The 16,519-nt window shown below is 36.9% G+C and overlaps 2 protein-coding genes and 1 long non-coding RNA gene across 3 annotated transcripts in view; all 3 read left to right on the top strand.

Moving 5' to 3' along the window:
- The window catches only part of LOC133329178 (short-chain specific acyl-CoA dehydrogenase, mitochondrial-like), a 155,267-nt gene that overhangs the window by 42,646 nt on the left and 96,102 nt on the right, over positions 1 to 16,519 (top strand). The gene's annotated exons all lie outside the window — the stretch shown is intronic.
- Positions 7,871 to 11,246, top strand: LOC133329179 (SH2B adapter protein 2). The gene is made up of 5 exons (XM_061537673.1): positions 7,871 to 8,275; positions 8,338 to 8,445; positions 9,902 to 10,132; positions 10,208 to 11,158; positions 11,211 to 11,246. Exons 1-5 carry the CDS (start codon positions 7,886 to 7,888, stop codon positions 11,244 to 11,246), a joined length of 1,716 nt encoding a protein of 571 aa, XP_061393657.1. The 5' UTR covers positions 7,871 to 7,885.
- LOC133329198 (uncharacterized) lies at positions 11,280 to 14,597 on the top strand. Its single transcript, XR_009754303.1, has 2 exons — positions 11,280 to 11,392; positions 14,529 to 14,597. It is a non-coding gene; the product is annotated as an uncharacterized LOC133329198 (long non-coding RNA).

Here is a 16,519-nt window from a genome sequence, read left to right as displayed (position 1 = left end):
TGATAAAAAAAATCGGCCAAAGCCTGTCACCTCAGCCCATAGTGTAATAGCAAAAGGGCTGCTACAACAACAACAACCAAAAAGCAATAAAAGGCGTATTTACAAGCAAGAACGAAATAAAATGTACAAAAAGGCGTATTTACATTTACCTTACACTTGCTACTTAAAACGGCATTTACATTAGAACTTTTTGCAGGATTAACTTTATGAGGATTTATTTGACAAATAGACAATGGAATTGACAATTGAAACTCACTGGGTTAACTAAATCCGGTGTAATGTAAACGTACTATAACTCAGCTGGCGATAAATTTAATGAAGGTAAATTGTGGAACAAAACAAGTGCTATAGGAATTTATTTTAATTTTTTGAATGTCATATATTAGAGTTTGAAATGAAAATGATGGTAGTGTTAATTTGGAGGAATCTATGTAAAGTTCTCTCAATCACACACACACGCAAAACAATTGATTTAACAAACACTAAGGGCAAAGGGCTGTCAAAGGCGTAATACACCTGTTAATTAAAAAAAAAAAAAATACATTTGGCGATAAATGAAATAATGAAAAAACTAAATTTGAAAAGAAAAAAACACACCAAACAACGATATTTTCAGGATGTTAGGTCCTCTCTTCCATCACATGGGATTTCTCCGAACCTTAAATACGACAATTTTGTATATTAATTTAACCCGGAACTGTGAACACTTTGAATTCTTATCCAACTCGTACTTTAAATTCACCTTAGGTTCAAACCCTCTTGATTAGTCTCACAATAGAGAGTAAAGGCGTAATTACACATGTAACCTTAATCAAATTATACGGTGCTGCCAAAAAAACACAACACTGTTTTTGTCACATGTATACAAATATCAGCTGATTGAAAACCGGATATAATGTTAATGCTAATCTAAAAAGAACTCCTGCATAACCCTTTTCTTGTATTTTATTAACTCTCAACCAAAATCTCATTGCACATTATACAAAAAGCAATGACAGATGATCAACAGTTGTCAATTGATTATTCTTTCCTAAACTCTGTCAGTCAATAAACCATTTATCACACATCATCAGCAACAACAGCCTTAGTCGCCATCGTGTCACACACCAAAAAACGATTCGAACAAAATTTATTGTATTTTTATTTATATTTAATAGATATTTTGTTTTATTTTTAAATATTGTTGTTGTGGCGGCGAGCTAGTCTATGCTCTGTCATTCCTTTAGAATCGAAATAACAATGCGACAAAATGGCTATTTTTAAAAATTAGCATATGTGAGCTTTTGCTTTTACCAGTAGTGGTGGGAAAAAGGGGTACGTACGGTGGGGGATTTTGTGTCGAAATTTCTTGGTATTTTTGGTTTTTTCAAATGTACAGCATTGTATTATTGTTGTCGTTTTTGATTCTTAAATTCCCGTCTGTCGCACATGCACCGGCAAATTTTTGGTTTCTGTTGATTTTGAATAATAACAACAACAACTACTTACCATAGCATTTATTTTGGGGGTTTCGTTGTTGTTGCCGATGATTCATTCAATCAGTACTTGATGTTGGTAAGGAATTTGTATATATATATATATATATAGGGATGGCGGGTTGACAATACTTTTTTTGATATTATTGTCCAATTATAATTCAATATGCATCATATCATTGTCTGGGTAATTAATTATTTTATTATTATGATCATTATTTTGAAATACACTTTTGTGTTTTAATCCCAAAACAGAGCTAAAGCCTCTAGAAATGTTTGCGAGAAATAGAGGAACGTCAAGAACGTTCCCTATAAATGACGATTTCCGTTAAACATATTCGGTGTAAATGCGCCCTAGCACATATTTGGATAATGTCGCTTACAGTCGACAATTGACTACTTTAATAGGCTCTCATTTCAAACAACACCTTTTATCAAGAGGATAAGATGTCCGGAAGAGCATGGGCCCGGAGTGACCGAGTTTTCCAACCTGAACTTTAGTTCAAATTCTAGAGCAGCCGTTTTTCATTCTAATGTCATTGTGAATGAACACATTCTAAATTGCCGGCCTATATAGATACGCCCGAAGGTGCTTTATTTTTTTATTACTGAAAGTTTGCTTTAGACTCTATAGAATATCAGAAAAAATGAAAAACGACTTTGAGATTGTTGTATTACTACATTTTTTTATTGATATACATATGTTTGTATATGTGTTATTACACAAAAAACATGTTTTTGCAAATGGTTCATCATCAGTTGAACCATTTGCCATTCCCCAGCTAATTTTGTATAACGGCTGGACATCATTATCAGTCAGCCATGCATCGTTGTGACACGTTTGGTTTTGTATGGCGCCAATATTATTTTTTGCATTTCTCCAACGGCATCATCAATATTTGACAGATAAGACAATCGTAAATAAATCATGTTGACACTTTTTTTCTTGCTAAGATTATCAGAAAATTAATATTATATTTGTTCGTTATTCAAATTGTACAGAAGTGTCGAAATATTTCAACATTAAGAAGCATTCTAAAAACGAAACAAATTCACATCAGCTGACTTTTATTTTTAACTTACGATATTTTTTTCTGGCTTATAGACCATTTATTGATCATTTGGAAAATAGACAAATCAAGAAGAAAAGTATGATCTGTCATCAAACATGGTTACTGTGTGTAAATGTGGCCTTAGGTAATCTTTTATTATTGTAACATGAATGTAATCACGCCTTTTTATGTCCACAATGCCGTCAACGGCTTAGCAAATCCATTGTGAATGAATATTTTCTGGTCAGCAAACAGACGGTAGTTTTAAACACATATCAAACACATTATTGCAAATTCCAGTTGCATTTCTTAGTTGTTGTCTCATTTGTATTCCATTTGCAGTGAAAAGTCATATTTTTTTTGCGGCACGACCCGCTTGCTTTGTAAATACGCCTTAAACACTATGATAATGCCGTACTTTTGCATCATTGCCCTTTGTTTCATGTTCTTATTGCTGAGAGACCGTTTGTTATTTTCTAGCCTAGAGTATCCTATATTGATCATCGGGAGGAAGAGTATGTCATTCTTCTAGACCCTTTTTTTATAACATATATATATAAATGAAAAATTCATTGTTATAAATTATCTTACTATCTCATCATTACAAAAAAGAAATGGAAAGTATATTACATTTTTCTCATCCACTCTCTCTGCCGTATTCTCTTTCCAAACTAAGATTTTCCCCGTTATTAAACTCTGATCATTGTCATAATAGTTTTTATTTTCCTAGCCTATTGAACCCTATATGTGGCCGCAAATTTACTGTATATGTATTTTTTCTTATCAATATCATCAATTTTTGTAGCTTACATTTCTAATCGAAACTAGATTTCAATTCTTGGAATTATTTATGAATGAATAAGTCGTCTATGGATGGATGGCTGTGTGAGTGCGCGTTTGTCATTCACTATAATCAACACCTAACATACATATACAATTTTTTCCCAACACAATTTATGATTTGTTTACAAAAAAATTGACATATTTTTTTCGTAAATCTAATGAGCGACAGCCGGTCGATCGGGCTTCGTCGCCACGAATTGCATAGTTTTATAAATACCTTTTACATTACAAAACTATTTTTTCAATTGAAAACACACGCACTGTCACACACACACACCCAGTGATACATACATATGTGCATGCATTCATGCACACACAAGAATGTGTGTGTAAATGTCCAAGAAGAAGTCCTCATTCATTGTTGTGTTGTTGTTGTTGTTGCTGCTGTTTAGTGATGAGTAAACTCAGTTGACCACATTTCAAAGTGACGTTGACGCCGTCGACGTTGTCATCATTGCTGTTGATTCTTGACATTTTTCGACGCCGTTGTCTTTGCTGCCGCTGCCGACGTCGTCGCTGTTGTCATTGCCCGTTACAATTGTTGTTTTGCTTTCTGTTTTTGGAGGTGTCGGATTTCCGGTTTTTACAAATCGAACGACACACACACACACATGTGGGCTCATAAATTTTCTGTGTTGCTCATATGTTGTCGTCGTTTGTCTTCGTTTTAACACGAACCGCGCAAAACAAACAACAATAACAACAAAACCAAATATCGACATTTTAATGATGATCATATTTAGCGTATGTTTTTCCTTAATTGTTTTGTTTTGGTTTCTCGTTAATAAATGCTGTCACGGCTGCTGCTGCCGCCGCTCTGCTGTTACGGTTGTTTTTATTGTCGTTATTGTTGTTGTTTTGTATTGCGGTGTGAATTATGAGAGTAGTCTTCTATAATCGATGGTAATTGTTGGGTTTGTTGTTGTTGTTGTTATTCAATGGTGGTTAGGTTGTGCGGTGTTGTGCGGCGTATTGTTGCCAGATTTAGAAGAAAACCATGTGTGGAGGATTATTTATGATATTGGGGAAATGAACGTTGATGAAAAAGTATTTTAAGAACAACATTTTGAAAGGAAGTGTGTACGTACTTTATGTGATTTTTTTTATTCAAAAACACAAAATTTAATTGTGTAAAATTAATTTTTGATAGCAATTGGGGATAACTTCCGCTGAAGAATATAACATACAGCTAAATGGAATTCCTGGAAATAATTATGTGAACAAGTCGTTAAAGTTTTAGTCGTTTTTAAGAAGTTTCTATAAAACCCTCAAACCAAACACAGGTGAGGGTAAAAATATGGAAACAGTTATACTTAGGGAAAAAGCCCCCTTCCACCGATGTTATCGATAAATGATGATGGGAGGTACGTAAAATTGATAAATAGAGTTGGGTCCTTCCTGAACGATCTAGTTCACAGGATTAATTCATCGAAAGGAACGAACGGTACTATGTCCGGTTGTAGGCCTATTAATAAGGTCATCCAGGGAGATCAGTTGGATATCAGCTGCTTCTCAAGTTTGTTGTCAAAATCCATTATTAAGAATTGACTTCCATTATCAAACGTAAACAAAGTCCAAAATTTTCACATAAGACTTGATAATAAACAGTGATCTTGGTGCGCTAACTGAGCTAGAGAATCGTTGGGCCCCAGAAAGAAAAATTCATTATTTTCTCAAATTCAGAGTTCTAGTTATAGACAGAGTAGGGAATATTTTGTAGACGATCTGAAAATCTATTTTTTAGTTCATTTGAAGGCCAATGAGATTTTCAAAAGGCTGAAACAGAATTCTAAAATAGGTACATAGATTCGAAAAGTCAAATAACTGGAATGGGCTATTTGAAGGCCCCATGAAAGTGGAAAACATTGAAAAGCTAGTTTGAAAGAGGTGTAGAAAGGCAGTTAGCCCCTGTATAAAATATTGTATAGGAATTCAAGACCTTGGAATTCAAGATGACCTGAAATTGATTATCTGGAGGCCACTAAATAAGGCACGGTCTTTTTTTTTCAAATTTACTGGAAAAGTCGTCTATAAGCCGCAGAGTCTTAGTAGAATCAGTGACGAAGAACATAGAATTGGAACAGATTATTTTTAGCCATTGAAAAGTTAAAAGCCATGGAGTTAAATGCCAGGTCTTCTATGGAAGGCCATAGAGAAGCTGAAGGCGGCCCGAGTGTTTTCATAGACGAACTGAGTTCTGAAACTTGTTCATAGTGAATATGAGGCCCCGAGGGAATATTTCATAAATGATTTAAAAAGGGTTCATAGTCTTTTACTGAAACAGATAGCCTCTGAGTCTTTATAGACGAAATGAGATCAGAAAAATTGAAACAGATGATCTGAATGCCACTAAGTAATTCAGGAATTCTTTCATTGACTGGTTTCTGAAGCAGATGGTCAAAAATCACTTAATAGACTAAATGAACAAAACATTTCCATAGAGGGTTTCAGGTTAGAGAGTATTTCAAAGAGGATTTGAAGCTCAGGGAGTCGGTGAGTCTTTGTAAAAAAAGCCGGAGACAAGAGATCACATATATAGTTCCATTGACTGATTATCGAAACAGGTATAACAGCCACTGAGACTTCATAGACTCACAGGCAATGACCAGATAACAGAAACATGAGCACATGGGGATGATTTCACGGCAACAGAGTATAGGCAAATTGATAGTCATAATAGGTCACAGAGAAGCTGAGGCCGGCCGTTTTTTTTTTTTTTTTTTGTTTTTGCGATCTGTGTTCTGAAACCTTGGGTGTCTCTTAAAAAAGAGCTATGACTAGAAAGGTTTTCATAAAGCAGTTGAAGCCGAGAAAATCCTACAAGTCTTCGAGAATAAGTCTTTTAAAGGCGTCTGTAGGAGTCTTTGGCAAACAAACTGAAGGCAAAAAATCTGTCATTTAAAAGCTGAAGTCTGAAGCCTTACACTAAGGAGCTGAGGTAAAGGAGTTTTTTTCTGGAAGTATTTCGTTACGCAATTGAAGACAGGGAAGTCTTTAGTAGGGGAGTGATAGCTCAGAGAGCCATATATGAGTAGTTCAAATATATGAAGGAATCTTTCAAATTATTTTTCCGATTTTATGCGGATTTATTTGATATATTTAAAAAAAACCGGTACAATGTAAACATGTTATTATTTCCTTTCGTTAATTGTTCAATGATATTCCAGCATTTTTCATTTGTTCCCAGTCGCCATGTCGCTTATCCCCTTCAACAGTTAAACACAATCTGGCAACTCTCTTTGCTGGCTAATAAATCATGCACAACCAAATTAGACAGACACGAGTTCCGACCGAGAGAGAGAGAGTAATTGATTTATGATTGCCCTCGTGCTCTCCACACTATTTCCTCGTAAGAATACATTTGATGGGACACTTCATATTCGAAAGAAAGTGGACGAAAAAACGAAAATTATGAATGAATTTAAGAAATACTATTATTTTGTTACGAGTATTTTGAATTCATTTGTTGGTGGTTAGGAGGAAATAACACATAATTTGGCTGGCTGATTGGGTTATCATCTCTCTACCACCCCGTCCACACCATGTCAGACTAAAAAAAAATCCGTCTCTAATGCGGTGATATGGTGTAAAATTAGCGTAACTAATTGAAATTTATGTCACGTCATTTGTTTAGTTGGTTTGTGTGACTGTGTGTGCGCCCGATTTTATTATTTTGTTTTCTATTCTTATAAGAATTTTCTTTTCTTTGGCTATTTTCAGAGAATTTCTACATCACAATAAAATAACAAACACATCACGATTTCTCGGAAGACCCAAGGCAGACAATAATAATAAAAAAAGAAAAAGAATAAGAAAACAGATTTGTTTATTTTTTTTTTCTTGGGAGGCGCAGAAGAAACATCCAAGAGAAGAATAAGAAGAAGACGAAACAAAACCAATCACGACAAACAACTAACTAACTAATCCATCGGTGGAGGAGGGGGATGCTGCTCTGTCACTCTCTGCACTACTTGGCAGCTTAGAGAATTGTGTCAATATTCAAAAGGAATTTGATGTGTGGGAGTAGCATTGTCGCCACCAATAATAGCCAAAACAGAGAAAAAGAGACACCGAAGAAAACAAAACAACATCAGACCAGCAGACATCCATCAGCAAAGGTGACAAGAATAAGCAAGCAGCAGCAGATGAAAGCCAACATTTGTCAAGATTCCATCTTCAAAAACATAAACGATATTGGTCGAATATTTCAAAAAAGCAAAGAAAAGCCAATAAGCATTTACCTTTACGCACTTTATTTACTTAATAATTAAGTAAGAGAGTTAACAAAGAGAAAGAGAGTAAGACTTGTTTACATTTTGGCAAAAATAACTCTCTCTTCAATTGAATTTCCGTTAAGAAAAGAAAGAAAGGCAACAAAAAATCGCCAACATTCAAACAACACAGCAACAAAATACAATTTCAACAGCGGGAGACGGAGCCGAAGGAGCGGACGCATCATTACCACCAAACACCGGAACAGCAACCGCCACAATAACAGCAACATCAGCAACAAATATGGGTGGCAATAGCACGGCCGCCTTTAGTATTGGCGGCTATATGGGTGGCAGTGCCGGGAGTACGGGTAGTGCTGGTGGTGCTGTCGGTGGCGGTAATTCCGATTTAGTACCATCCAGCAGTGGCCCTGGTAGCGGTAGTGGCGGTGGCGGATCATCATCCACACCGGGTATACCCTATGCATGCGGCATTAGTTGGGATGAATTTACCGAGCGACATGCCCGTGTTGCTGCTGCAGATTTTGCCAAAGCTTGTATTTGTTTTATAAATGGTGGCCTGTCACCGGACGAGGCTCGTAATCTAACCTTTCGGAATTTTGGTCAAAAATTTATCGATTCATTTGCCGAACACTATGAAAAGGAGTTTCTGCGAAGAAGAAGTAATTTGAAGGTGAGGTGTTTGAGATCATTTTTTATTCGAAATTAATTAAAAAATAATAATTTTCATTTCAGGTCGGCAATGGCGTTTTAGAGGAACCCGAATATACCGAAGAACAACCAAAAATCTTTCCAAAAACATTCTTTCGACGATTGTCATTTAAGGGACTGAGAAAGGGCAAGGTTTGCTATCGTTATTGTATTAACACACACATTAGTATAATTCCGGCGCCAAAGAGAGCGTTGTTATTTATATTGAATGAGAAGAAAATGGGATTTTTCATACAAAAGCTGAGGCAGAGATTTCTCCATAAACTCTACTCCATATACTACTACTACGGGCCTCCTAAGACCAGAGGCCAAATGAAACAAATGATCAAGAAGCCGTCGAAGAATTTAATGTGTTAAATGTCAGATCCAGCCAGGTCTGGGTCACTCTTAAAGTAACCCCCTAACGCCGGGGTGTCATGCTATCTCGTGCCCATCAGCGTCAGGGTCCCGACAGTATTAGAACAACAAGTTTATTCAGGCTTAGTTGCCAAGTCCTTGCCATGGTAAGAGGCTATATGCCATGGTTGACCTCAATCCCTTTATGGAGCCGAATTCAAATGTCAGATCCAGCCAGGTCTTGGTCACTACCTCTTAAAGTGACCCCCTAACGCTGGGGTGTCATGCTATCTCGTGCCCATCAGCTTCAGGGTCCCGACAGTATTAGAACAACAAGTTTATTCAGGCTTAGTTGCCAAGTCCTTGTCATGGTAAGAGGCTATATGCCATGGTTGACCTCATTCCCTTTATGGAGCCGAATTTTAATAAGCAAAAACAACATGGTATGCGATTTTTCGACTGATGTTGCTGTCTTGGCGCCCAAAGTCATAACTCTACAAGGTCAGACTTCAATTAACCCCCACAAATGTTGACGACCCAAGCTAATTCCTTGGACTTCTGGTATGACTCAATTCCTGTTACTCTCGACGACGTGAACGAGAGCTTGGAGAGTAGACTGATCTTCTCCTCAACTTATTAGAGGTAACCGACTCCTTCCGCCTTAGTCAGGAGAGCATCCCGAATCAACTCTGGAATGACTCACCCTTGTCAGACGAGGAAGACATCATGGAAACTACTGTGATTAGCTCTACGGTGACGAAAACGCTAGCTATCCTGGTGTCTGCTCCCTCCGAAGCAAGGTGAGTCCTCGCAGATGATGAGTAGGGGTGCAAACCCTGGCGAGGTTGAGGATCCGCGATGCTGATGTAATGAAATGCGACAATTCCCCTGGTTCCATGGCACACTGCCGAGATCCGATGCCGGATTACAAAATGAAAATCAAGGCCATGTTTTCTATCTGGTGCGACAGAGTGAAACGCACAAGGGCGAACAGGTTTTAAAAACAAACATATTGTGAACTTTTAAACATTATCAAATTATACATCTATGGAGACCTTTAAAAAAATTGAAATATTAATTTCTTGTATTAGATTGTCTAAAGAATCAATTTTCATTCTTTATATATTCCCCATTATATAAATAACAACCCTCATAAAAATTCCAATTTTTTTCTTCTTATTTTCACACATCATTTTGTTTGGGGAACAGTCATTTAAAAACGTTTTATCATTAGAATTTTCTATTTTTACAGACCCTATCACTATTTCACAAAAGTTCCGACGAGGAGGAGGCAACCAAACACAATAAGAAATTTGCCAAAATATTGGTCGAGTGCAAAAAGGAGGGCACCGTCAATAATCTAACACCGGAAAGTTTAGATCAACCGACTGGCACACAGAAATGGGAAAAATGTCGACTGCGTTTGGTGAAGGCAGTTGGCGGATTTATGCTGGAATTTTACATACCACCCAAGGCGGCCAAGGTAAGCTAGCAGCCAATAACAAATTACCTGAAAAAAGTTATTAGTATTTAATCACAATTATTGCTTTGGTTCTAGCCTCGTTGCGGTGTCTTTTGTTTCCTAATCTCGGAGGCTCGCGAAACCACAGCCCTGGAAATGCCCGATCGAGAAAATACATTCGTTTTGAAGGCCGACAACAATATGGAGTATGTAATTGAAGCTCAAAATGCCGAAGATATGCGTGATTGGTTGGACACCATACGGCTGTGTATGCGTACACCACCCACACAACAACCTACCACAGATACCGAAGTAATGGCCGCTGCCATGCAAGCATCACCTATTATAATTAATCCACAGAGTGCAGTGGCCGCCGCCGGCGGTAACACAGCTGGTCTACTAAATGCCGTACAAAATCCCCAGTATCATCAACAGAATGCCATGGGCTCAAATGGTAATGTGGCGCCGAGTAGTTCACTTTCTGAAAATGCTCTCTCTTCCATTGCGGCAGCAAATGCGGCGGGTCTTGGAGGAGGTGATTCCATCAATGACATTGCCTGTAATCCTGCTGCACACAACATCTCCGATGTACCACATCGGCGTGGCGAACAACGTCTTTCCTCCTCCAGCAACATCGAACCATGCGACGATTTCGTAGACCCCGATGCGGATGTAAATATTGCCGATGTGAGTAATGAAATGCGACAATTCCCCTGGTTCCATGGCACACTGCCGAGATCCGATGCCGCCCGTATGGTATTACAGAATGAAGCTCAAGGTCATGGTTTCTATCTGGTGAGACAGAGTGAAACGCGCAAGGGCGACTTTGTTCTGACGTTCAACTTCAATGGACGTGCCAAACATTTACGCATGACACTCTCCGATGATGGCCAGTGTCGTGTACAACATTTATGGTTCCCATCAATACAGCAAATGTTGGAACATTTCCATGTCAAGCCAATACCATTGGAATCGGGTGGTACTTCAGATGTTACCCTTACCAAATTTATACATAATCAAGGAGTTCCTTATAATATGACGGCGACAGTATCATCACCAGCCATGGCACCTGATATTAACGGTGGTGGTGGTAATATAGCGCCATCAGCAATTGCGGAAACGGCAAATACAATAACAACAGGTTCCAGTTCATTACCTCCAACGCAGCCACAACAGCAACAACAACAGTCAACGCAACAACAATCGCAGCAGCAACAAACACAACAACAAGATCCATCACCGAGACATGTGAGATAGCCTAAATTTTGGAGTCAATTCAGTGTCAGTGATGATTTTTTATTTTTATTTTCATTTGTTTTTTTGTTATTTTTCTTTTGTTTTCAACGGCTAGATTTGAAGGGAGGAGGGAGGGTTTTTTTTGGGTAGGCGAGTAATTAGTTTGGAAGTATTTATTTGCGAATATCAAGGAGTCTTTATAGAATCTTTAAGATGAGCTGATGGTCAGAGCATTCTTATAAACAAGCTGAATGATAGGAAGTCCTTTGAAGCGAGAAAGGTTAAGAAATTTCTATAGATTTCTATAATTGAGCATACGGGATTGCCAAGGATTTTTTAGTAGTAGTAGTTCAAAGTCAGGAAGTCTCTCTATATGTGAGCTGAATTTCAGGGAGTCCCGATAGACGAGCTGATGGTCAGGCAATCTGTATCGAAAAACTACAGTTCAGAGAAGTTCTAGAACTGAACGTCAGGGGGATTATAAACAAAACAGAGAGGTCAGAAAGTCTATGCAGACGGGCTGAAGGTCAAGAAGTTTCTGTAGATAAGCTGCAGACCAATGAGTTTCTACAAGCCAGTCGAAGAACTAGTATTAAGGGCAGTAAATCTATATAGGCGAGTGCAAGAGCTGAAAAAAATTCTTTGTAGAGAGAGCTAATAAAGCTGCAGAACCCATCTAAGACGAGAAATTGAAATGTCTGGATAACTATATAGGAGTTGAAGGTCAGTTACTCGACCATTAGGTCCTCTCTTCCATTATAATTAGATTTTTATAAAGAGGACAATAAGGTCATTTTTGCTGAACCCCAGAATCCTATCCTATTAAATACAAAATTATCCAATAAGGGCACAAGATCGTATACAAGATCAGTAAATCTTGTAGAAGACCAGTAGATCTTCTCATGGAAGTATGCATCCGTATAAAAGACTAATACGTCTATGTGAAGAATACCAATGGATCTTTCGTAAAGAATACCAATAGGTCTTCATGGAAAAGGTCAATAAGTCTTCTAAAGAAGGCCAATAAGTCTCCGTAAAAAAGCCCAATAAATCTTCGTAATGAAGGTCAAAAGATATTCATATAGAATATCTGTAGATCTTCACATAGAAGACTTCGTATTCATATGGAAGATGAGTAGGTCTTCATATAGAAGAGTAGTAGGTCTTCATCTAGAACCAATAGGACTTCATATAGGTGAGTTCTTCGTATAGAAGACCATTAGGTCTTCATATAGAAGGCCATTATGTCTTCATATAGAAGGCCATTATGTTTTCATATATAAGACCATATGTCTTCATATAGAAGACCATTATGTCTTCATATAAAAGACCATTAGGTCTTCATATAGAAGACCATTAGGTCTTCATATAGAAGACCATTAGGTCTTCATATAGACGACCATTAGGTCTTCATATAGAAGACCATTAGGTCTTCATATAGAAGACCATTAGGTCTTCATATAAAATACCATTAGGTCTTCATATAGAAGACCATTAGGTCTTCATATAGAAGACCTAATGAGCTTCAATTACATACTCATATAGAAGGCCATTATGTCTTCATATAGAAGGCCATTATGTTTTCATATAGAAGACCATTAGGTCTTTATATAGAAGACCTTTAGGTCTTCATATAGAAGACCATTAGGTATTCATATAGAAGACCATTAGGTCTTCATATAGAAGACCATTAGGTCTTCATATAGAAGACCATTAGGTCTTCATATAGAAGACCATTAGGTCTTCATATAGAAGACCATTAGGTCTTCATATAGAAGACCATTAGGTCTTCATATAGAAGACCATTAGGTCTTCATATAAAATACCATTAGGTCTTCATATATAAGACCATTAGGTCTTCATATAGAAGACCTAATGAGCTTCAATTACATACTCATATAGAAGGCCATTATGTCTTCATATAGAAGGCCATTATGTTTTCATATAGAAGACCATTAGGTCTTTATATAGAAGACCTTTAGGTCTTCATATAGAAGACCATTAGGTATTCATATAGAAGACCATTAGGTCTTCATATAGAAGACCATTAGGTCTTCATATAGAAGACCATTAGGTCTTCATATAGAAGACCATTAGGTCTTCATATAGAAGACCATTAGGTCTTCATATAGAAGACCATTAGGTCTTCATATAGAAGACCATTAGGTCTTCATATAGAAGACCATTAGGTCTTCATATAAAATACCATTAGGTCTTCATATAGAAGACCATTAGGTCTTCATATAGAAGACCTAATGAGCTTCAATTACATACTCATATAGAAGGCCATTATGTCTTCATATAGAAGGCTATTATGTTTTCATATAGAAGACCATTAGGTCTTTATATAGAAGACCTTTAGGTCTTCATATAGAAGACCATTAGGTATTCATATAGAAGACCATTAGGTCTTCATATAGAAGACCATTAGGTCTTCATATAGAAGACCATTAGGTCTTCATATAGAAGACCATTAGGTCTTCATATAGAAGACCATTAGGTCTTCATATAGAAGACCATTAGGTCTTCATATAGAAGACCATTAGGTCTTCATATAGAAGACCATTAGGTCTTCATATAGAAGACCATTAGGTCTTCATATAGATGGCCATTATGTCTTCATATATAATACCATATGTCTTCATATATAAGACCATTATGTCTCAATTTGTGAGCTATATGGGTGATAAGGAGAATGAAGAGTTTTTAGATGTGATTAAGGGGAATGCTTAAAATTTAATCAACAGTCGGTATTTTTGCAGACGCCGAGGTGGTAGCCAAGGATTCTAAACGGATTAAGTTAGATTTATTCATTATTTTATTTCAAAATTTGAGATTTCTTTATCTTTGTTTTTTGTTTTTCTTCATTAAGTGGAAATTGCACTCTAAATAATACCATTCTAAATAAGTTTTGTTTTTGGTTAGTTTCCTTGGAATTTTGCGGCATGTTTTCTTAACGCGTGTGTTTGTGTGTGTGTGTATAGTAGTGTTTATTAGATCTTATCTACTATCCTTCTTAAACTTCCGCTACCAACAATTAGATATAACCTCATTTTCTTTTCTAAGTAGTTGAAATCAGATTCAAATTTGTTCTTCTTCGACACTTACATTTTTCCAACTTCCTTTTCAAAACTTCTTAACTAATGAAAATGTTGTTGTGTTTTTCCTCTTCTTCTTATAGTCACAGGATGTTATCTCCATGAATTGTAGTGTACGCTTAAAAACAAACGAAATTGATTTGGCATTATTATTGGCAGCCGGTGTGGCCACACGTCATTGTCAGCAGCAACATCACAATCATCCTCAACAGCAGCAGCAAAGCGCCGCCGCTATACAGCAGCAAGCATCAGCTGGAGCAGCGGCGGCAATAACATCATCGTCATCATCAAATGTTGCTACAACATATGTTGCAGCAGCAAACGCTGCAAAAACAACAACAACGACAATAATAACATCAACATCTAGTGGTACAACAACAACAATCAATCCTTCATCGGTTACATCACAAATGCATGCTGCTGCAAATACCATTCCAACCGCTGCCACAAACTCACCTAATGTTGCCACAACAACACAAAATCATCCTTCACAACATTACAATTTCGACTCTGATTCGATGCCATTTGCCGAACAGAATAATACGTTAATGGGTGGCGGCGGAGCCATTGTTAACCTACCACCCGAAAATATACGAGACTCAGCATCACCCACCCAAATGATGATGGGTGGCGGTGGTGGTGGTATGTCAAATGCGGCCGTGGCTGCTGCAGCCGATCTAAGTCAATATTTGAGAGCTTCAAGTGTTTCGCTACAATCACAGGCCACTATTGGTGGTAGCAGCGGCAGTGGCGGAGGAGGTGGTGGCATGGGCGCTGGATCTTCGGGCAGTGGTGGAAGCATGGGTAGCAGCAGTGGTCACCTAACCCACCAACAACGCCAATATCAACAACACATAACCGCCACCAGTCCATACAATGTGGATACATCAAATAGTCCAGCCCAAAGTACAACACCTCGAGCTGTTGATAATCAATATAGCTTTGTGTAAAAAAAAACTCGGCATCGCCACCCTGGATTCGATGTGGGAAGTTAGAATTAGTAGGCAAATGTGATGAGGAGGAAAAGATATACATATAGTTTGATTATGTATGTATTATTTTGGTTTAGTTTCTATAACCTAAAAGAAAAAAATAACTCAAATTTTATTTTAAAAAGGGGCTTGAAATTCCTACTGGACCCAGATATGAGAATTGCCTGGATTAAGGTTGGTTTAAATGTTAGGTATTTGAAGCAAGTTAATATATATTTGCCAATTATATTGTTTCCATTTTCCAATATTTCCAGCCATTTAAAAAAGTGAGGTTATAAAAAAATTGATTTTCAATGTTTCTAATGTATCCAGTCTTAAATATCCATTCAAAAGTGAGGTTATAAAATTTTTTTTTTTAATTCCTTTGGTTACCTCCGTTTTCACTGTTTTACCAATTCTATATTCGATCTAAATTAAATTTTTGGTTTAGAGTCTTAAGATCAAGGCTTTGGAATTTTGTCTCATAACCTCAAACCTTGAAATTCCAATTGGCGCCAGATATGAGAAATGCCTGGATATAGGTTGATTGAAGAACATTTTTTTTATTATTATTAAATCTTTATTTATTTTGCATTTGATTGCAGTAAATGTATATTTGCGGATTATATAGTTTACATTTTCCAATATTTCCAGCGATTTAAAAAAAGTGAGGTTATAAAAAAGTTTTATTTTTTTTTAATTCGTTTGAATACCACCCGGTTTCATTGTTTTGCCCATTCTTTCATAATGAGGTTTACAAAAGGGATGTTTGCGAAATTATCCAGGATTACATTTGTGGAGTAGACTACTAGAAAATTTTACGTTATGAAGGGAAAAACGTAATTTTTAAAGTGAGGTTATGAAATAAGATTCTTAAAAAATCGAATTTTAGAGTCTTAAAAAAATGCCTGGTGAGGTTATGAAAATATATATTTTTTATTTGTGAGGTTTACAAAGGGATTGAAATTTTGGGCCTACTACTAGAAATATGAAGGAAAAGAAGTTGATGAAACTCATTTTTATTTTAAGTGAGGTTCTATGTTTTTTTTAATAAAATACTAGCAAGAAATGCTTATAGCCCACTACAAGCATGGCTAGCCCAT

The sequence above is a fragment of the Musca vetustissima genome, unplaced genomic scaffold (genome assembly GCF_032173495.1).
Source record: "Musca vetustissima isolate MV318-11 ecotype Yass unplaced genomic scaffold, APGP_CSIRO_Mvet_v1 utg61680, whole genome shotgun sequence".
In the NCBI taxonomy this organism is placed as follows: Eukaryota; Metazoa; Arthropoda; class Insecta; order Diptera; family Muscidae; genus Musca; species Musca vetustissima.
This window is presented reverse-complemented; position numbering and strand designations above follow the sequence as displayed.

Excerpts from the sequence above, each read along its gene's own strand:
- LOC133329179 (XM_061537673.1), top strand. The coding sequence starts at position 7,886 with ATGGGTGGCAATAGCACGGCCGCCTTTAGTATTGGCGGCTATATGGGT. Across the intron at positions 10,133-10,207 it reads TACCACCCAAGGCGGCCAAG|CCTCGTTGCGGTGTCTTTTG; the intron begins GTAAGCTAGCAG and ends CTTTGGTTCTAG. Across the intron at positions 11,159-11,210 it reads CTTATAATATGACGGCGACA|CGCCATCAGCAATTGCGGAA; the intron begins GTATCATCACCA and ends GTGGTAATATAG.